Genomic DNA, 22,567 nt, shown 5'->3' with positions numbered 1-22,567 from the left:
TATATAAATATAAAATGTTGCCTGCTTAAAACTAAACTGCTTGTTTTAATGGTAGTCCTTTATTGTAATCTGTAAAATTTGCGTCATCTGTTATGCTAGTCAATTGTTAGTCCCAGTTTAAATAGATATTTAATGTAGAGGTTCTTTAACCCCTTTATGCCCAGAGGTCATAAAAAAAACTAGTAGTCCATGCAAGGTTTAACAGCATCGGTATGCATCAGATAACTTGATCATAAGGGGACCATGGGGCATATTTTTAAAGCAGAGAATATGACATTCAGGAAATATTGTTTGTGCCTTGTTTACTCACCTAAAAAAAGTTTAATTTTGAAGGACATATAAGGATCTCTTTTGATAATTTTTTTTAATTTCTATTTTCTTATCAGACATATTGTATTAGCCAATAGAGATGAACATGTCCATCTACGGACTGAATGCATTTTTTTCCTGAATGAAGCTTTCAGGCTGATCGTTACATCATAGCTGACATAGTCATAACATGATCGAGACCCACCGCAGTTGTTTTCTTAGGGACTGAATCTGTCAGGGACAGCCAGGTTAAATATCTAGTAACCATGTAAAGTGTCGGCTGTTAGCTGTCAGAGGGCGGTATTCTAAGCACGGGGTTATATACAGATAAGTTGTTAATCGAAGCAACCATAAATGTGGTTAAAAGGAGTCTTGAATTAAGTGTAAAATAGAGACGCGAGAATCACACCACACATAAGTGCATGTACAACTTGCGATACAGACAAGCACACATTCAACTGGGCAAATCCCTAATGCTGATGGTCACATTAATGATTGACAAGTTTCATGAGCATTATAATTGAGTCTAATCCTATGCATGCCAGCTCTAGAATGGGAAGCATATTTCATATATGGAAGTGATTTTTGATTTCCTGATTGAACGGGTTTTGTTTTATGTTTTGGTTTTTAGTTAATCTCTGTTCAAATCCAGAAGACAAACTTCAGATCTATCGGGATAATTTTGAAAAAGCCTATTTAGATTCTACGGAGAGGTTTTACCGAACCCAGGCCCCTTCCTACTTACAACAAAACGGTGTACAGAATTACATGAAATACGTAAGATGATATTGGAAATGTGTGACATCTGTGTGTCTTCCAGAGTAGGGACTCTTTATAATGGATATTTCACTCTGAACAGGCAGATGCTAAACTAAAAGAAGAAGAGAAGAGAGCCCAACGATACTTGGAGACCAGGAGAGAATGTAACTCTGTGCAGGCGGTGAGTGTGCTGCAGGGATTTGCTGTATACATTACACCTGTCATGAGAGAATCTTGGAGGCTGCATTGCTAACCTTTCCTTCTGAAATTGCCTGACTTTCATGTTGCATAGGCTCCAATACTTTGAGCCATTGACCTGAAACAGCTATAAAGAATTTTGACAATTTCCTGACATTTATAGCATCGCGTTGCCAATTGACAATGTTGGGTATCAAAGTTTGTTTCCGTTTCAGGAGTGCACATATTTTTAATGCTTGACATGTTTGGTATTTATTTACTCACTGCAACCTCATCCTTTTATATTGTACACAAACATGGGTATTATATTGTGTTTGTGAGCACTAAAATTAATTTGAATGCATTTTTAGCTAAACATTTTAGTTTGATAAACAGTTGCTCAAATATTATGTTACATAAAAAATTGCAACTGCCACCATTTTATTCTTCAGGGCCTCTGCTTTCAGAAAACATACCATTCTGGGGGGTTTAACTAATTTTCAAGCCTAAAATGTGTGTTTTAACATGAGTGCAAAAATGGCTCTGGCAGCAAAAGGCTAACGTGTACCTGTTCACATAGATTTTGATAAAAAACCTGTTTTCACGCTGTATATTCCTTTGTTCCAAATTACAGCTCATGGAGTGCTGCGTTAATGCCTTGGTGACATCCTTCAAAGAAACAATTTTAGCTGAGTGCCAAGGAATGATCAAACGCAATGAGACTGAAAGTAAGTAGTTACTTTTAAACTTATAGTATCGAATTTAAAGGTTACATGCACCTTTAAAATAGACTTGCCTATTTAAAGCAACTCTGTTGCTAATAAATCAAAAGAATAGTAATAATACCTGTCCCCCCAGCCTATGCCTTTGATTTTCATTCTGTTGCAGAGCAACATCAGATAAAGAATCATCAGCGTCTTGTTTATTCTGGTTGACCATTTGGTTCCACCTAGGTGATAGGTGTAAGAACAGGACACAAAGGAAATGACCCCAGACACAAACAGTAGTTAGAACCTGATTGAGCTTCTAATTCTTCGCCAAACAAAAAAATAAGTTGGCCTTTAATATCCAGGCACATGAAGCAAAATTTGAAAATATAACTTTACCTTTTTTTCTGTTCTTCTAGAACCATCATCAAGGACCAGTGAATTTCCATTTGTTCACCTTTAGGCTCTGTGTGTTAGACATTATTTGAAATCTTAGGGTCTCTTTAAATGTGCATGATTCTAAAAGCTTGCTTACCGAAGACTGGCAAATCTTTGGGGATGCCTTCTTACTGGAGCTGGTCTCCTCTGCTTTTGCTTCTTTTCACATGCTTTCTGATAGCAGGCGGAAGGTGTGTGCTTTATAGAAACAGTATGACTGCTAACAGTGAAGGTATTCATTTAACCAAATAAGAGGAAGAACATGACATTTCATTTTTATTTTATCACCAAGGTGCATTTGTCCTTTAAGGACAGTCTCACCATTGCCAAAAATAAAATTTTTGCTAGTAGAAACTCTTCATGTGTCTTGGTGTAGTTCTCAAATCTTCTTTTTTTTTTTTTTTAGCTTTGTTTGAGTTGTTTGCTTTGTTCACAGTTTACTAATTTGTATTGAGGTTGTAGTCCATCACGGGAGTGAGCTTGGAGTGGAGGCTACTTTACAACACACACAGGGACCATGGGCAAGAAAAGTAGCCACCCTCCAGAAGTAAGGACAGTGTCAGAACACATTCAGAGATGATTTGAGGATCTACAGCTGAGTGATGCACAAATAAGATACATTTTTGGTAATAGTTGAGGTACTTAAATGCATTTTTAAGCTTTATCTTTTGAGTTTAGTGTCACTTTAAAGAAGGCAGAAAAAAAATCTTAACCCTTGCAGTGGGGCTACCCCCACTGAAACATAGAGAAATTCATTTAATTAAACAAATACACAAGGAAGTGGATTTGTTGACCATACCTGAGATTCAGCTGTTTTTCCTCCACTGCGATAGAACATTAAGAAATATCCTGTATCTCGTTGGAGGTCATGGGCAACAAAAATCCTTGGCCCCAGTTTTTACTAATGGGCTCTTTTTCTGTGTCCTGGTCTACAGGTGCACAACATTTAACTACACTTGTCAGTTTTTGTTTTGTATCACACACACTTGTATCACACACTTATATATATTAGGGATGTCCCGATACCGATGCTAGCATCGGAATCGGGCCCGATACAGGGCATTTTGACAAGTACTTGTACTTGTCAAAATGCCCTGATACATAGCGCCAAAGCTTGCGCTATGATTTTTTGTTTTTACTTACTGGGAGAGCAGCGGCGAGTCGGCCCTGGTCCGTTGGGAGGAGCTCTCTGTTGCCGCTGGTCCTGTTCTGTCGACACTGAAAACTCATCGACCGCGCGTACCTCTGACCTCGCATCCGGGTACTGCCAGTAGGTCAGCTTCACATAAGGACCTTCCGCGCATGCGTTGCCACTCACCGAGCCTTACACCCCCACACTGCGCCTGCGTCTCTTTCTCACGCCCGTTAGCTTCCCCAACTACACACAGCTCCTGTCCAGTTCAACTACCATGCACTGCGCTTGCGTGCCCTTCTTTTAAAGAGTTTGATTTATTTAATATATAAGTTTATGTATTAATTTATCTTAATAGTTTAAATGCGCAGTGCAAGCGCAGTGTATAGTTCGCAAACTCAACGAGAAGGGCACGCAAGCGTAGTGCATGGTAGTTGAATGGCGCCGACTCGCGCTGCTCTCCCGCACAGCGCAGCAATAGATTTACTATTATCCCCTGTTAATATGAATGGATTAAATGATCCCTAGTACATAATAGTACATGACATGTAATTGTACTACGGATCATTTAACCCTTTCATGTTAGTCGAGGAAAATTGTAAATCTATTGCTGCAGTGTGTTTAATGTTTTCCCTCATGGATAAAGTTCCAAGTGGAATTGAGCCAATGTTGAAGGACCTGGAGGATCACATTGTGAGTGCTGGATTAGCAGACATGGTGGCAGCTGCAGAAACCATTACTACTGTAGGTATTTTTTTCTTTCTTCATATGTTTCATGTAGTCTGTCAAGACTAATGTCATAGAGTTGTATAGATAAACATTGGGCACTGATACCTAAATTAGATGAATGGTTAATTTGCTCTCTTACATTCACAAACACCGACTCCTTGCCTGCTTGTTGGCATTTGATAGTGTGAGTTGTGGTTTCATTCACCTCTCCTGGATCGGTCATTGCCCTAATCTCCTTAGTAAGAAAATGTCACTATACTCAACCCCCTCAGCTAGTGTTCTAGTTAATGGCACTTTTGCTGAACCCTTTTTCCTCAATAATGGTACATGCCTGGTTCATCCCATTGCTCCTTTTCTCTTTGTGACAATTATAGAACACCTAACTCAAACCATACATCAAAACGCATCTGTCAATGGAGTTAGGTGGGCCCCGACCAACATAAATTGTCTCTTCATGCCAACCATCTCCTTTTGTCTATTCAACAACCACTCATCATTGTTCCCTCCATTTTCTCAACCTCTTTAGTGGTGCATTTTTGCTCGAAGTGGCCTCTAGAAAAATAATTTGTTCACCCAGAGAAGGGCTTGTCTGTTTATGCGTCATCAGGCCCCCCCACCCCACCCACCTTGTTGGCTGACTGATCTGCATCTGAAGTCTTTTAGTAATCACCTGTTCTCTTCTGGACTCTCATCAGTCTCTTACTAATTAGGAGCAACTGTTCTCTTCTCAGGGACTCCCACCCCACATATTAATCATAGTTTACAAGCTGCTCACATGTAGGTGGAATAATCAACTGCGCCGGTTTGTTAAGTCATGGCTCCAAGAGCTGGGTTATTCCCTCTCAGAAGACGACTAGGATTCCACTTTTTTCTTTATTGGTAAATCCTTGGTTTCTAGGTGGTACAGGAATCCGGTAACCCTAAGTCGCATATTTCCATAACTCCATATTTGGTGGGAGTGCCCATTAATACAGCCTCTCTGATCACAAATCTATGAGATCTATAACGACCTTTATCATGCTATCATGCCTCTCTTCTGAGGCTGCCCTGTTGTCCAGTCTTCCTGGAAGTAGATCACACCAACAGAAACACACGCTCAAATTTCTTCTTTCTGTGGCAAGACAACTTATCCCCCTCTATTGGAAGACCGCGGAGACCCCGCCTCTCTCACACTGGATCAGTATTCTTAATCACATCATGCGTATAAAAGGAGAGCTTGTGGCCATGGATATGGGATCTTATTATTATTTCTATTCTATTTGGGTGTTGTGGATGCAGTTTTCTTCCTCTGCCTCCCTTTTTCAGCATCTGAATGTTCTGGGACTCACCTTTGATGTTCCCTTGTGATTCTCTTCTCCTGTGTCCATTCATTTATTCTCAGATTTACCGCCATCTCTATCTCCTTTTCCTACCCTTTTCTCAGTCTTTCCTTTCCCCTCAATCCCTTCTTTCTCTCTTTCAAGCAGCATTTTCCTTGTTTGTGTATTTTCTGTTATCAGACCTTACACTTGATAATTGTACATTTTACTTGAGTGGTTCTTTTAGTTACCTGCTAATAGCATAGGAGTCTCGTTGTAATGTTTTTGTTTCATTTGAAATCAGTAAATATATTTCTATGTTTTATGACACGCTGTATAATTTTTATATCATACATTCTTTTATGCCTCCCAAAACCTTTTGTTACATAGGTATGCTTATGCTATATGCCACTGTATTTTAATGAACCTTGATTCAACCAATGAATCATGTTTGCTGCAAGTACCTTTTACTCCTCCTATTAATTTATGATCCCACTATACAGTAATACCTTGGTTTACGAGCATAATTCGTTCCGGAAGCATGCCTGTAATCCAAAGCGCTTGTATATCAAAGCGAATTTCCCCATAGGAAATAATGGAAATTCAGATGATTTGTTCCACATCCTAAAAATATTCATATAAAATGATTACAATACTGTACTGTAATATAATACTGTACAAAATATAAAGAAAAATAAACCAATTACAGGTACCTTTGTGGCCGGTGTGAGAGGGACAAGAGAGAGGAGGATTATTGCGTAGGACGACTTTCACTATCACTAACGGAATCACTGCTATCTCTTGACTCAATGGAATTTTTTTCATTTCGTGAAACCTTAACAAGGAATCTGTCCAATCTGTCCACATAAGGGGGTTTTATTAGCCCCCGTATGTGATAGCGATAAAGTTTAGTGAAATTTTACTGATTTATTTTTCATATGGATGCTCATTGGATAATGATTTGGTAAAATGTTTTCTTTGAATCTGACGTGCTCCTTTTAGTAATCTCTATTAAGCAAACTTTTTCTCATTCTGTAATTTTTGGTGATTTTTCTCCTCAAAGCGTAGACAGACTGATATAGCCTTAACACAGACTAATTCTGTTTTTTCTTTATCTTTTGTTGAATAGGATTCTGAGAAGTATGTAGAACAATTACTGACATTGTTTAATAGATTTAGCAAATTAGTAAAAGAAGCTTTTCAAGACGATCCAAGGTTTCTTACTGCTCGAGACAAGGTAGGTTTACATTTTAGTTTGATATACCTGATTTATCTATTCTTTTTCTTTTCTATTTCTTTTTATTTATAGAATGTTTAGTTAAAACGCTTTAAAAAGTGATTAAAGTGTTTAAAGGCTGAGTTCACCTTTGAAAAAAAATTGCCTATGCAGTCAGGGGGCCTCTGTGACTAAAACAAAAACAACCGCAGCTTTTAAAAATGTTATTTAATGTAATCACAAAACCTGTAGGCCATTTGCACCCCCCTGTAACCAGACAGAAAAACTCCCATAGTTACCATTGTCCTATCCTGTCCTGTTGATGGGACACTCCACAGCTGTTGGACACTCGTCCCCAGCATGACAGGAGTGAATGCTTTCCATGTTCAAAACCCACATGTGCGCAGTGCACTTGCTCTTTCCTTGTAGCAGCATCATGGAGCTTAGCTGCTGCTACAAGTGGAGAGAGGGGCCACTGCGTGTATATGAGGTTTTGAATTAATAGAGCACTCGCTTCTGTGATGCTGGGAGTGAGTACCCAATGGCTGTGGAGTGTCCTAGCAACAGAAGGTGGGTGGGGCATAAATGGCCTATGTATGGCAAATGTTTGGAAAGCTGCATTTTCTTTTTATAACTACTGAAGCCCCTGGACTGCAGATGCAATTTTGTTATAAGGTGAAGGTGGCTTTTAAAAGGGGGCTACCCCCGCACTGCAAGTGTTTTCATCCAGAGTCTAAAATAACAAAGCTATACTCACCCTAACCTTGGTCCCACCTGGCTGCTAGAACCGGGAGTGTTCATTTCCTTGGTTCCCTGCACCGCTTCATAATTCCGCCCATCCAATATTATGCACATTATTCTGGCACATTTAAGACAAACTAATGGGGGAAAAAAAACATTTTCAAACATACTAATGACTATACGTTCCTATAAAAAAAAAAAAGCTCAATACTTATTAATTTTTTTTTGTACTTCACAAAGCATGGTGTGACATATGATATGGCAACCAGACCAGTGTATAACAGCATTTGTTTAATTTCTTTGATCTTATGGGTGGCAGGGATGGGTTTGATGACCTTTAAGTTAAAGTGACACTAAACTCAGGAGTTAAATCATAAAAATGCATTCAAGTACCTTAATTATTAACAAAAATGTAACTGTGTATCACTCATCTTTAGATCGATCATTTCTGAATTGATGCTGACACACTCCTTCCTTCTGGAGGGGGGCTACTTTTGTTCCCCATGGTCCCTATGAGTATTGTAAAGAAGCCACCTCTCTAAGTTCGCTCCCCTAATAGACTAAAATCTCAATACAAATTAGTAAACTAAATGTGAGATTGTAGTCCATCATGGGAGCTTGGAGCACTTATAGAGACCATAGGGAAGAAAAGTAGCCACTTTCCAGAAGGAAGGACATTGTCGGCCAATTCAGAGATGATTTGTGAATCTACATTGACTGATACACAAATGAGCTACATTTTTGTTGATTGTTAAGGTACTTTAATGCATTTTAAGATGCAACTCCTGAGCTTAGTGTCATTTTAAGGATTTTTTCCATTTATATTAGTCAGTATTGGCATTATACAAACAAATTGTTTTTCCAAGCCATTATTGAATTTATATCTTTGCATTTGTGAATTTTGTAACCTTTAGAAAGGCAACTATCATTTTAATTTTGCCTTTAGGCATACAAGGCTGTGGTGAATGATGCAACAATATTTAAACTGGAGTTACCACTAAAGCAAAAAGGGTAAAGTATTTTCTCTCATTGTTGATGGGGGACCCAGGAATTAGCACTCTATTTATTTGCCCTGCTTATTTAAGGTTGCTCATTTCCTTAATCTACGCACCTACCCTTTCAATCATTGATAAATACGTTTTTTATTTCGGTTTGTTGTATATAGAGTACTGTGCAAAATTTTAGGCACTTGTGGGGAAAAATTACTTTTATTTATCAATTAGCATCCTACAAAGTACATAAAAAGAAAAACCTAAATCAAATCTATTATGTAATACTATCAGGGAGGCATCTGAGCAATCCCAAATTCATTCTGCAGCAGGGCAACGACCTTAAACAAGTCATAACGAACTATCTTCAGTGAAAAGTACAAGGGGTTCTGGAAGAGAAAATATGGTCCCCACAAAGTCCTGATCTCAACATCATTGACTCTTTCTGGGATTACAGGAAGAGACAGCCAACTGAGACTTCCTAAATCAATAGGACTGTAGATTGTTCTCCTAAATGTTTAGAACAACCTGCTTGCTGAGTTCCCTAGAAAACTTTATTGCAAGGAAAGTTATTGCTGTTTTTAAGGCAAAGGGCGAACACACCAAATAATGATTTAGGTTTTTGTTTTTTTTTGTAAGCATCCCCATTTTTTTTTAGTGCCTTTGTACTGTACTATATATATGAAGTTTGTTTTTAAATAATTATTTCATGCATGACAAAGGATTCCATTAGCACCATTGATTGGCCTAAGAGCCATCACAGTCAATGTCTCCTTCCAGACAGATTGCCTGTCACTCAAACCTCAGACTGAGCCCTCTCATTAAGGGTGAGTCATTGTGATGTGTTTTGAGTTTAAATTTCATGTTGAGCTTCTGAGTTCTGTAAACAACACTTTTTTGAACAGTAAGCTAAATAGGAATAACTGTATGAAAAGGAGCCTAAAGCTCTACTTGGCTGGTCCACCTGACCATAAGAAAAGACATATGTACAAAACTACTACACATTTCTTGTAAGGGTCAAGCTACTGTAATGCTGAACTCAACTGGTCAACTTATAACATTAACATTTGGGTGGCCCCCTCCTGCATAGTAAAGGGCCTAATGCTTGTTTAGCCTAGGGGACATGTAATAGAGAGTATGACTTAATTTTTTTAATTTAATTTTTTTAATTTTCTGTAAGGTCTTGTATGCAAACACCCAGGTCTGAGTATATGGTGATGATGCTTTTTACCTTTAACAGCCACCTTTCCCTTAAGGCTAGAGCGCCTACCGGTACTTGGATGCCACCAGGACTTGTACTGTATACTCTGGCCATGGATGTCACTACAGGCCTGTAAATGCAGCATAGGGCAGTGGAAGGTGAGATCAGAATTAGCAGAAGAGGAATCCAGGAAATGTTGCAAATGGTAAGGGCTGGCAGCAGACGATAGAGTATCCAGAAAACATAGCCGAGGGGCAGGTAGCAGACAAGCGAGAATCGAAAAACATAGCCGAAGGTCAAACCAGGATCAAAATACAGGAGCACACTTGATCAGCCAGGAATCTCTATCACAAGCACTGAGTCACTGGCTGATAAAGATTAAATAGAGTGCCTCCATAGACCCAGGCCAATCCCAGCTGAAGGCATGGGGCAGATGCATTACTCCGCAGCTGAGCGGCAAGACTCCAGCTAGCAACCCCGGCTGCTAAACAATGTGGCCAGATTCTTTACCTCACAGCTGAAGGCCAGAGCTGCAGCCAATGACAAGACTAATACCATTACATAGACTGCCTGACAATTCCTGAGTCCCACAAACTTCCTAACTAACAGTTCCAGTATAAACCAGTCCCTCGCCAACATTATCAACTGCCTTGAGGACATTAAAGGCCTACCTATATTTTAGAGGCAAGGGAGAAATGCGGTAAGTATTACTTTCTATTATATACCCCAAAACTAAAGGAGAATTAGAGCCCATAGTGCTCTATAGACTAAAAGAGCATTAGGGCCTGTTCACACCAGGATTATCTAATTATTAATATGCATTGCCTTAAGACAGACCATTCAAATTAACTCACCACAAATGGTTAAAAAATTATACCAGCTGCATTTTTCATAGCGCAAAACAACTAGTGCAATAAGGTTGCAACACAAGTGCATTGTGGAAATACATTGGGGTGAAATTTAAAATGAATGGCACCACTGGACACCAAAGCATGCACAATAAAATGGTGTGAATGGGTCCTTACTATACGAGGAGGGGTGTATCCCAAGTGTGATTTTCTTTTTTTATAGCTACATGATTTATTCTACCTCATGATAATTTCCTCATGAAAATGTTCGATATACAAACCTAAATATTACCTTGGTGTGGAATCCCAGCAAACATAAGAATCTCTAGGGGGGAGTTTCAAACCAGTTTTTCAGCAAACATGTAACAGTGATATTATAGTACAGACTTTCCTAAAATGGTGTTTTAAGTAACTTAAAAGCTAGAATGGGACTGCTGTCCAGCAGGAGTTGCTTTCTTTCATGGAACATTTTATTGTTTTAGGGTGGGATTGAAAACGCAGCCCGAGTCAAAGTGCCCGGAATTACTTGCTAATTACTGTGATATGTTGTTAAGAAAAACACCTCTCAGTAAAAAACTCACTTCAGAAGAAATTGAAGCAAAACTGAAGGAAGTGGTATGTGGTTTTTTTATTCATTCATATGACAACAACTTTCATAGCGGTTTACAGAGCTTGTAGATTATGCACATTAGTCCTAGCTCCCCAAATGATCTTTTCCATAGTAGGAATCATACCCAGAATCACAGCAGTGCAGACCAGAGTTTATTCATTGTCACTACACTGGAAATTACTTTTGTTAAACTAAACTCCGGCCTACAGTGTACCAGTAAGATCTGCCATAGTGTATAAGCCAACAATACTGGTAAATGCATGCAGGCAAGTTGTGGTGACTCCTTGCATCTGCCTTTGTATTCAAATCAATTACTGTGTTCCTGGGCAGGACCCTGAATTACAGGGCCAGGTGATATAAAGAGCCTCTACTTCTCTCCAATTCATCACTGAGCCCTGACCCCAGCCTCAGGAGTACAATACCAGAGCCCTCTACTGCCCACTGAGATTCTGACAGTGAGCTGTAAATGGTGGGGCGGGCTTGCAAAGTGAAGAGCTTATAGTATATCTGAAGCCAAATGTTTATATATGTTTTTATATATATATGTGTGTGTGTGTGTGTATATAGTTTTGAATAGACTGGTGAGGAGTTAGAGCACCTGTCAGGTTTTTATTGCTGTCATTGCCTACTAAGGATATTCCACTCTCTATTTTCCCAGCACTGTTGCCCTGGCATTTGACATAAGGGGCAGGGCTTAATCTGGACTTGACTATAATCCAAGGGGCTCCATTGTGCGACATAGGGAGCATTTGAAGACTAACAGCTCTGTAACTACAAATGTTTTCAGCTAGGTCATTATTCTAAATTAAGTGTAATGTTATTGATTGGACCCATATCTGTAGTTAAACAACTTTATGCTTCTCTGATACATTTGCCAGCAATATACAGAGCAGAGATTATGTGCATTTGTGGTGGGTTTTTTTTTAAAGGAAACTCAAAATAATAGATTCCTCTAACATGCTGTGGAAAGCTACAAATTAGACCGGTAGTGTGAGTAAAATATTAGTCTGGCCATAAACTGTAAGAATTTTGGCCAAATCAAAGGAATCGGACAAAATTCTTACAGTGGGTGGCCCTACCGACTCGACAAAAGTTGATTAAGGGCCAAACAGTTCATCAGCTGCAGTCGCTGTTTACGTATTTTAATAGAGGCGGGCACCAGCTATCAAAATACTATAGCAGGAGATTCATCCTTCCACACTGGGGATAGAGAAATTTATCTGATTTTATTTTTTAATTCAGCCCAGAGGCTGAACGAAAAACAATTCTGTTTATGTCTGTAAGAAGGCAGTAGATGTAACCTTTTGGGTCTGCTTTAGGCCTTGTTCACACCAAGCGCGGAGCAGAGCAGTTGCAGACCGCATCAAAACTGCGTCCAATGGTATTTTTTGCTCCAGTTCACATCGCAGCGTGCAGGTCCAGAGCAGGTGAAAAAACTGCAGCAAGCCCTATTTTATCTGCTCGGGAACGCATGCAAACGCATCAAAAACGCATGCAAATGCCTGGAATGCACAGAAATCCCATGTTAAACTAAAAAAAAATATATATATATATTTTTTACCAAAAGCGGCCCGGAACGCATCAAAAACGCGGCACAACCCACTGCACTGCGTGTGCAGAAACCTGAGCGGATCTGCTCTGCATTTGGTGTGAACAAGGCCTAAGTTAATTTCTTCAGATTCTTGTTCTTCTTGCTCTCCTTGTTTTTTGTTTTTTTTTCAGCTCAGAACAATTATGCATTTTTTAGAAGTTGTCAGTTCCTACATTTGGAAGCAGTGTTTAATAAATACAAGAGAAGATAGATAGTTATACAGACAGACAAGGAAAAAGTGACAGTATTACATGAGAATAAGGCCTGGTTCACACCTAAGCGATTGCATTTTTGGGGGTTTTTGGCGCGATCACCATGTGGAAAACGCACGGTTCCCTCTGCATAGAGATGTCTATAGGGCCAAAACCGCGTGACAACCGCCCGAAAAAGCTTTTGCACCTTTTTGCAAAGGTGTGAACAGTCTCCATTGACTTGGATGCAAATCTGGATTTTGTGCGATTTTCGCACAGCTAAATCCGCGCAATAAATCGCCTGGGTGTGAACCTGGCCTAAGCATCTTCAAAGTCATTTGCCTTTACAAACTTTCAGGGGAAAGTTTTCTAAGGAAATTGAAATTTAGTTCATTCAGTGATGTATGTATTCTTCTTCTTGTCATGTGTCAATCATGTTCTGTTATTCACAGCTGCTGGTGCTCAAATATGTTCAGAATAAAGATGTGTTCATGAGATATCACAAAGCTCACCTCACCAGGCGTCTCATTCTGGACATCTCCGCAGACAGTGAGATTGAAGAGAACATGGTGGAATGGCTCAGGGTAAGAAAGATATCCATAGACACGCTTATAGGTTCTTTCAGTCTTGTGGAAACGTTTTTAAAGTAGAACTCTGTGTAAATCAAATCCTTACCCTTGCAGTGGGTCTACCCCAACAGTGCAAGGCTTAAAAGAGAACTGTAGGGTAAGTGTTTTTCCCTATAGTTCTCTTAAGGGTCACGGGAGGACATATGTTAACCTCCTCCCGTGACACAAAGCTCAGTATATCGTGAGCTGCAGCTCCCGGTATACTGAAACCACCGCAGACAATGCTTGGTGGTCTGTACAGATGAAAAATAGTCCTTTATACAGCTTGCTGCCACCTATAGCGATACCAATCACATGCTTTAAAAGGGATCATCATTTTTGTGTGCCCAGGGCAGCATGATGTCTCAATACTGCAATGCCCCTATTGTCTGTATAGCCAGCATACTACAAATCGGAATACCAAAGCCTAACCTTTTTATAATGAGCTGCTGTTTCTGCAATACAAGTCAGTGTTTATTGACTGCTGAAAATACTAAACATGTATGTTTCACAATTATTGTCACCATTTTTATCAGTGATGACCCCATAAATGTGGCACATGCAGGATAGAAAAGTGCTTGTAAACTCTATGGGGGGGATTTATCAAAACTGGAGCAGATTTGCACTGCAGCCAATCAGCATCTCTCTCTTTTTCAAATCTCACCTGAGCAAACTGTAGAGAGATGCTGATTGGTTGCCATGGGAAACTGCTCCAGATTCTCTCTGCTCCAGTTTTGATAAATCCCCCCTATGTAGTTTAAGCGGAGCTCCATGGAGAAAAGGGTGTTCTGTGAATTAATGAGGGGAGAGTCTGTCGCTTACCCACCCCTCCTTTTCACTCATCCATCCACAGAATGCCTTTCATTCTGTGAAAATAATACAAGACTTTTTGTAAATAGAGGAGGGGCCAGCTACACAACAGGATCCCTGCACTGTACTGTAGCCGGAATACTCAGTCGCAGCGCCTGAAAAAGAGAGCTGTAGTATTTGTACAGTAAGCAGCAGAGATCCCAGCATTAGATACTCATCATTCGAGATAATGTATATGACTTGTGATGTGTTTTTCTTTTGTACTTTAAAGGAAGTCGGAATGCCTGCTGATTATGTAAATAAACTGGCTCGGATGTTTCAAGACATTAAAGTATCTGAAGATTTAAATCAAGCTTTCAAAGAAATGCATAAAAATAATAAATTAGCACTTCCAGGTATGACACAAAATAATTTGAAGAGATTGTACTACCGTGTTTCCCCGAAAGTAAGACCTACCCCGAAAATAAGACCTTGCGCTATCTTCGGGGATTTCTGTAATATAAGACCTACCCCGAAAATAAGACCTAGTTCGGGGTAGGTCTTATATTACAGAAATCCCTGAAGATAGCGCTAGGTCTTACCTTCGGGGTAGCTGCACATGTAATTAAATTTTACATGTAAAGACCGGCCGCAGCTCCCTCCCGCCCCCCTGCCAGACACGCCCCGCACACCCGCCCACCTGTTTGTGGCTCCCTGGACGGCAGAGCGGACAGCTGCAGCCAGGTAAGACATCCCCCAAAAATAAGACCTAGTGTCTTTTTTTGTGAAAAAAATAAAATAAGACAGTGTCTTATTTTCGGGGAAACACGGTAGTCGCAAAATGTTGTGAAGTAGTGTGGTTTTGGAGCCTCATGGCTACACTCGGTTTTCCTAGTAATGTAGTAGTATCTTGGGAGCAGCCTTATTAAAATCTGTGCTGGTTCTGTTTGCCTCTGAGCAGTTTTCCTATAGCAGAGCTAGGTAATTAAAGGGATAGTTGGAGGTGACATGGCATCTTTGTATGTCTAAATGGGCAATAAATGCAGCATTTTTTGTTCAAACACAGAGATGTTCAAATACACGTGTTTGCATGCCAGGCCTGCGTTTGACCTGCATTACCTACAATCCAAATGCACCTTTAGTAGAACCTACTGTGACCAAAGAAACGCATAGCATGTGTGTTTCAAACGCAGGAATATGAAGTGGGTAAAAGTAGCTCTTGCAGTTTTATCCTGATTTGATAGAAGGTGGGGTTTATTTAGTACTGGTGTAAGGTTGAATATATATGGGGGTGGGGCTTTGGCGTCTTTTAGGGCTGCAACAACTAATCGACATAATCGATTATAATCGATTATTGAAATTGGTACCTATTTGTGATAAAATGCAGCCATCAGAGTTTGCCTTCAGCTATGTTTTTTGATATGTACAAAACCTGTTGGGATAGCCAGATACATTTCTGCTTCATGATGTTTCCTTACTAGTTTTTATTGGTTGTTTGTTTTCTTATGGCAGCTGATTCTGTGAACATTAAGATTTTAAACGCGGGTGCATGGTCGAGGAGTTCGGAAAAGGTCTTTGTGTCTCTTCCCACTGAACTGGAAGACCTCATCCCTGAAGTAGAAGAATTCTACAAGAAGAACCACAGTGGAAGGAAATTGCACTGGCATCATTTAATGTCTAATGGCATTGTGAGTAATGTTCGCTTAGGACTGGCTCATAAGAGTCGGCAAGGTGCAGCTTACTAAATATCCTGGTAGCTGTGTGTACATTTCATTATGAAGGCCATTGATACTAAAGTTGAACACCAGGTGCCACTACTCACACTTTACCTGATCGGTAGAGTATTAATGAGCATTGACTCCACTTTTCGTGGTGCAATCAGTTGTATTGTGTTGTTGTATTTACATTATACAGTGTAATACCAATACTCTGCAGTGTTTTATAGAGTACATTGAAATGTTTATATCAGTCCTTGTATCAAATGAGAGTACAATACATTGTTCAGGTCCTACACAGTTCTTCTTTTCTTAGTCTACATGAATAGATTCCTAATGTGACGATATGCAGAAACAGTATCTTTTTTTTATTTTTTATATCCACCGTCTATTATTAAAAAGTGGCCCTTGTGCTCCAGGAGACTTTGGCTACACACATATGATGTCATCGGTCTGCTGCAGGCAGGTGGAAGAATTTCCTCAGTCTCCTCTCCCCAAGTCATCAGACTGTAACATTGTAACCCATTAGCATGTCACAGGGCGTGAGGCTGGAGCAGGAGGCTAATCCGTGTCACATATTTAGGGTCACAGCCAAGAACTGGTCAGGTTTCAGGATTGACATGACTGTGTCATTTCTGAGCTTATTCAGGGGGGTAGGTGCTGACCCTGGGTAATGCCTGAATAAAGATGGCTTCATCCTTATGGAGAAAAAAGCAGATGGAGGCATTGTCAGGGGGAGCACAGTAATCTCTTTGAGGCTGAATTGAAGTGTAACACTTACACAATATATGGTTAGTAAAATAACAGTTAAGCATAGCTGCCTCTATAATGATATCTATTGGGACAAACAAATGTACAGTATGTAATATATCTGAAATGTTTCTTTGAAGGGAACCTGTCACAACAGATGTTCTTTTTACAGGAAATATACACCCGCAGTTCTACTCTAGTTGTCCCAGTTAAAAATAGTATGTTTCTTTGATTTCCTTCATCATTTTCTACACATGGACAGCTTTGGCCTTTTATGTTTGTTTTGTCCATGTTTTAGTATACATTTTGTAACAAGACATTTGGGATCTGCTATTACAGACCTGTTATAGAATAAGTACATGGCCAGTGAGACCATTAATAATAGAAATCAATGAATCGCAGCTCCTTTATTTCATAAATGATAATCTCCCTTTAACCACCGTCCTTGCATGTTACAGATCACCTTTAAGAATGAAGTTGGACAGTATGACCTCGAGGTGACAACATTTCAGCTGGCTGTTTTGTTTGCTTGGAACCAGAGGCCTAAAGAGAAGATTAGTTTTGAAAATCTTAAACTAGCAACAGAATTACCAGATGCAGAGCTGAGAAGGACTCTTTGGGTATGTTTTGTTGTTTGGGATTCATTCAAGAGATAAAGCAGAACAGCGTGCGCCGGAAGATGCATTTACAAAGTAGCGACTTGGTCACAGCATATCACCGGGTAGATCAGCTTCCATGGGGTGTCCAAAACTATCACATCCAAGAAGCCGACAAAAGGAGGGACAGGGTGCGATGATGGAAGAAACATTTAAGAACACTGAACAAATCTGGGGATGAAATATGCTTCATCCATCATGGTACCCTATCTCTTCCCTTACAGGCTTTTTAAGTATTAACCCCTTCGTGACGGGAGACGTACAGTGTACGTCCCGTCACAAAGTGGCTATATGACTGGCCACGTACACTGTACGTACCGAGTTATATTAGCCTCTGTAATGCTGGTAACTGCTGATTCTCAGCAGTTCCAGTCATTAATGAATGCCTCACTATTGAGACATTCATTAATGAAATAGTTAAGCTTTTGTAAAAGCTTCTTTCTTTCATTAATGAAAGAATGAAGCCTTTACATTCAGATACGGGTTCGCTAAATAGCGATCCTGTATCTGACAGCTGAAGATAGCAGAGAGGTAGCAGAGACTCACCTCTCTGCTATTCGTTTTGACAGCTGTATAGCCTGGCCTGATGTTAAATGATGTTAAATGATTTCAACCACTAGATACAAATGTATCTCTTGAGTGAAATGTATCAGTTTTGATCGTCTAGGACTAAGACCTTTAGTGAGATCTGATTCTGACATGCTGTCAGGATCAGTCTCTAAAGTTATTATTAGCTGTTCCTAAGTTTGGAGCAGCCTGATAATAACTAAAAATTTTAAAAAAGTTAATTTATTAAGCAGTCATAGTGATTGCTTGATATAAACTGACAAAAAAAAATGTTTTTTTATTTTTTTTACAAAGTGTAAAAAAAATAAAGTGTACAAAAAATTAGGAAGATAAAACTTTTATATATAAATATATTTTTATACTATAATTATTATTTAAAAAATTCTAAAAATAATCAAAACTTGCTGCTGTGGAAGAATCACACAGCAAAAATGTAAAAAGTGTGTCAGTCATTTAGGAACAGAAACTAAAAACTAGCTCAGTCATGAAGGGGTTAATGAAAGGGATTTACCTACACTCCTTTTCTTCTACATGGAGCCTGCAGGGATTGGCAGATTGCCTAGGCAAAAGTGAGGCACATCAGACTTGAACATAAATGTATGACCCTCCTTTACTAATATATCTTTATATTTTGTGCTTTGGATTATTGTTGTGCTGGATAAAGGTTTGTGTTATGTGTTAATATTTATTGAATCAATGTTAATTTCTTTGACCTAATTCAGTCTCTTGTAGCGTTTCCAAAATTGAAGAGGCAAGTTCTGTCATATGAACCACAAGTAAATTCTCCTAAAGATTTCACAGAGGGCACCTTGTTTTCAGTAAACCAGGAGTTCAGCTTGATGTAAGTGTGATAAAACGCTTGGCTTGATTTGATTGTTTATGTATATAACATAGGGGTGCTGGAACACCATGAAATAGGTCTGCCTGCGTGTACTCCATAAAAAGTATCAATAGTATACATCTAAATATAGATGATCCTGACAGGATGAGGTTAACTGGAACTTCAACCAAAACTCTTTTGAAGTATACAAAAAAATTAGGAAGTTTTTTTTCTTTATTGCTGCCCTGTGTGTCCCACTTCCTGCCTAGGAAAAGACAAAAGAAAGTGAAGGGATATCCTACATATGACAGATGTCACCTGAACTGGTATTCCCATTTGCCCTGTACTCCGGTTCCAGTGACAACTTTAAAATTGTACACTTCCCTTTATTTTCTGTCTAATGCAAGGCAAAGCAACAGGATTTCTTTAATGGCCCCCTATCCAGCTGCACCTTTTCCTCTTTTGTTCGCCCCCCTCTGGGAGCAATGAAGTCTTTTGTATGTTCTGCGTTCTAGCCAGAGCTTACAAGGGCTCAGGATATTCTTGTCATCCAATGTGATAATACTAGGCTTATCGCCAAGCATGTTCTGTCACATGTGAGGAAGGGTAATACGTCACCTGTCAGGACCATGCAATTTCTTTGCTTCACATGGCTGAACAAAGTGCTGGGGGAGCAAAGGAAAGATGATTATATGCTGCTGGGGAAGGAAGCATGAGCAAACCTGTTCCTTTACTCTGCATGTGTTTTAAGGGAATCTGTCATAAAGGAAAACAGTGGTGCCAGAAGCTGCCGATCCCTGAGCCCTGGATTACATGCTAGTGCTGACTCTGTGATGTCAGTCACTGTGAGCCGCGCTGCTGTGCAGCTAGCATGAGGCACCGGAGTTTTCAAATGGCATCTCCTATGTAAGGCTTCTCACTCAGGTATTTTGTTCCATGGAAGCCTCCCTTTAAATTGATAAATTACAGAAATCAAACCACAGGAATCTAGTTGGAGAATTACTTTACAGAGTTTTTTACATTGTGCAAATATTTTTCCCACTTTCTCCTGAAGAAAAAATGCAAAAGTTCAGAAAAGAGGAAAAATCAATTTAATTGGACGCTTGCAACTCACAACCGAGAGAATGAGGGAGGAAGAAAATGAAGGCATTGTACAGCTCCGAATACTGAGGACTCAGGTATGTACCAGGACATTGCATGCAGTTTATGATGTTTTGTTGTAGATCAGCAGTGTTGTATTTTACATTCTGCCCAATGACTAATTCATGTAACCACAGCACTACATGATTTTGTATTACCTGGTTCAAAGCAGGTGGTTGTTTGAAGAAGTCTATGTAGTTAATTTCTATTTAATACAAGGAGTACAGTAGCTGTATTTGCCCTGATATCAACCTCCTGCAATCCCCTGTACAATAGAGCTCAGACTGGGAGAGGGAGAAGCAGAACATGTACTGCAGTGGTTATGTGCTAACAGATCAACAGAGAGATGAGCTCATCAGTCTACTGCTTCTTCTTTTACTGTCCAGTCACACTCTGAGAGAGGGACAAGACCAGTAAATTTTACTTAGCTGTAGCAGAGAAAAATCAGGTTTCCTGCTCTGCCATACAGGGTTGCACTGTGTGGCTGAGCTGTAGAAATCTCGGGACTGGATGGGCAGAAATACAAATCTTTTGGCAAGTAAAAGAGCTCCCATGTATGCATTTCATCTATATAATTAGCAGTTTGCCTGAAGTTGAGTTTCAAAGCAAGGAAAATGCTCATTGTTCTCTGATATCAGCCTTTCCTTATAATTAGGGATGCACCAATATATCGGCCGCCGAAACATATCGGCCGAAAATGGCACTTTTGGCATAATGCCGAAAGTGCCATTTTCCTGCCGATACATCGGTGCATCCCTGATTTCTTTCCTCCCTGCTGGGCGCTGCTCTGTGTCCCAGCGGGGACACAGGAGAGAAAGTGACGGCCGAGCGCTGAGGTGGAGAGCGCTGTGAGTGGCCGGCGTCTCCTCCCACACCGCTCTGCCGCCTATCTCAGTCCGGCGGAGCGGTGTGTGGGCGGAGACAGCCCGCACTGCCACAGGAGGCTGAGCTCTCCTCCCTTACTTATAATGAAACCTCTCATTCATTTTTCAGGAGGCCATTATTCAGATCATGAAGATGAGGAAGAAAATTACCAACGCTCAGCTCCAGACTGAACTCGTAGAAATTTTGAAAAACATGTTCTTGCCACAGAAAAAAATGATCAAAGAACAAATCGAATGGCTCATAGAACACAAGTACATCCGGAGAGATGAGTCTGATATCAACACTTTCCTCTACATGGCATAATCCAGAGGCCGGCCTGACCAGTGCGGATGAGACGAGCGCTCCGAGCAGGTCACCGGGAATATTTATGCGAAGAAGCGAACTCACTCCAGACTTGTTTTACGGCATAAATATTACAGTCCCTGCCTTATGAGAGGACAGATCTCTGTTGCCAATGTCATTCTGCCAGCATGACAGCATCTCGTCCACTTTGCTTTTACCAGCATGCTGTTTTAATGGAAATCGTTTTGGAAGAACTTGTGAGCTTGTAAAGTAGAATTGTCCAAACCAGAAAATCTCCGAATTTTTGTTTCTCTCTTGTTTTTTTTTTTTTTTTTCTGGTAAAATATTTCACAGTTTCATGCACTGATGAATCGCTGTTACTGTTAGACTTTAAGTGAAAAAAAAAAGAAAATCAAACTACAAAAAGAAAATACTACCACAAAAAATAGCACTTTCACATTTAAGTATTGCATTAATTTAACATATGCTATCGTCCCTTCCTGCACAACTTTTGTGAATCTTTTATGCATATCATAATTTGAAGAGGTTTGTATTCATTTGTGGACATGTTGACTCATAAACAACGCTTTTGATATATTGCTTTTAAATGTGTGATCAATGTAGGGGAGCCTTGGTAGGATACAGTATTGGCACTTTTGTGACGCATTTGACTGTGTAAAAGAAGGCAGTGAAATAATCCATTTTGTACGTAGTGTCCATCACTTCAATTGTTTCAGTAAGTCCATGTGGTCTTTTCAAGTATTCATTGTGCCCTACTGGAAATGCTTACATTTTGCTTCATATGGAGCTGCAGCTATCAACGGTAAACTGTTGAATTGTCACATATATGCAACATTACATTATTTTTACAGGTGCCACATCGCAACAAGAGAAATATCTACATTCCCAGTTGGGCATTGTGGAAACCTGAAGATCCCATGGGCGCTTAAAAGAGAACTATGGGGTAAGTATTTTTCCCCATAGTTTTCTTTAGGGTCACGTGAGGACATATATTAACCTCCTCCTGTGACCCAAAGCTCAGTATATCGTGGGCCATTGCCCGCGCTATACTGTGAGCGCCGCAGCCGGGACGGAGCCCAACGTTACTGTCGAGATCCACCCAGCTGTGTGAGTGACAGCTGGCTCTGCCTATCTAGAGGCAGAGCCAGCTCTGCCCGCCCCGTCCGTTCCACCAGTCAGCGCTGGAGGATCGGAGAGGGGAGGTGGGGAGCGATGACTGACAGTCACCGCTCACTGCAGGGAGACTATTGAGACGTGAGCGGATCGGCGGCATGTTTCTGCTCACTTCCCGATCGATAGAGTCAACCTGTGACAGCTTCTTTGTCACACGTCGGCTCTAACTATGAAGATGAGCGGAAATCACTCACCTCATAGTTCTCCTTTAATGAAACAAAATGG

The 22,567-nt window shown here is 40.1% G+C and overlaps 1 protein-coding gene across 1 annotated transcript in view; it reads left to right on the top strand.

The window, feature by feature from the left end:
* Window positions 1-21,846, top strand: part of CUL5 (cullin 5) — a 31,661-nt gene extending 9,815 nt beyond the window's left edge. Inside the window, 14 exon segments of the mRNA XM_018556238.1 lie at window positions 941-1,086; window positions 1,169-1,249; window positions 1,880-1,973; window positions 4,139-4,266; window positions 6,679-6,786; window positions 8,453-8,517; window positions 11,027-11,159; window positions 13,389-13,520; window positions 14,626-14,749; window positions 15,846-16,021; window positions 17,257-17,418; window positions 18,744-18,862; window positions 19,896-20,019; window positions 20,975-21,846. Coding sequence (XP_018411740.1) covers window positions 941-1,086; window positions 1,169-1,249; window positions 1,880-1,973; window positions 4,139-4,266; window positions 6,679-6,786; window positions 8,453-8,517; window positions 11,027-11,159; window positions 13,389-13,520; window positions 14,626-14,749; window positions 15,846-16,021; window positions 17,257-17,418; window positions 18,744-18,862; window positions 19,896-20,019; window positions 20,975-21,169 — 1,787 coding nt within the window. The 3' untranslated portion in view covers window positions 21,170-21,846.
* Window positions 21,847-22,567: the final 721 nt, after the last annotated feature.

This window comes from Nanorana parkeri, unplaced genomic scaffold, assembly GCF_000935625.1.
Source record: "Nanorana parkeri isolate BGI_ZX_2015 unplaced genomic scaffold, ASM93562v1 scaffold229, whole genome shotgun sequence".
NCBI classification, from domain to species: Eukaryota; Metazoa; Chordata; class Amphibia; order Anura; family Dicroglossidae; genus Nanorana; species Nanorana parkeri.
This window is presented reverse-complemented; position numbering and strand designations above follow the sequence as displayed.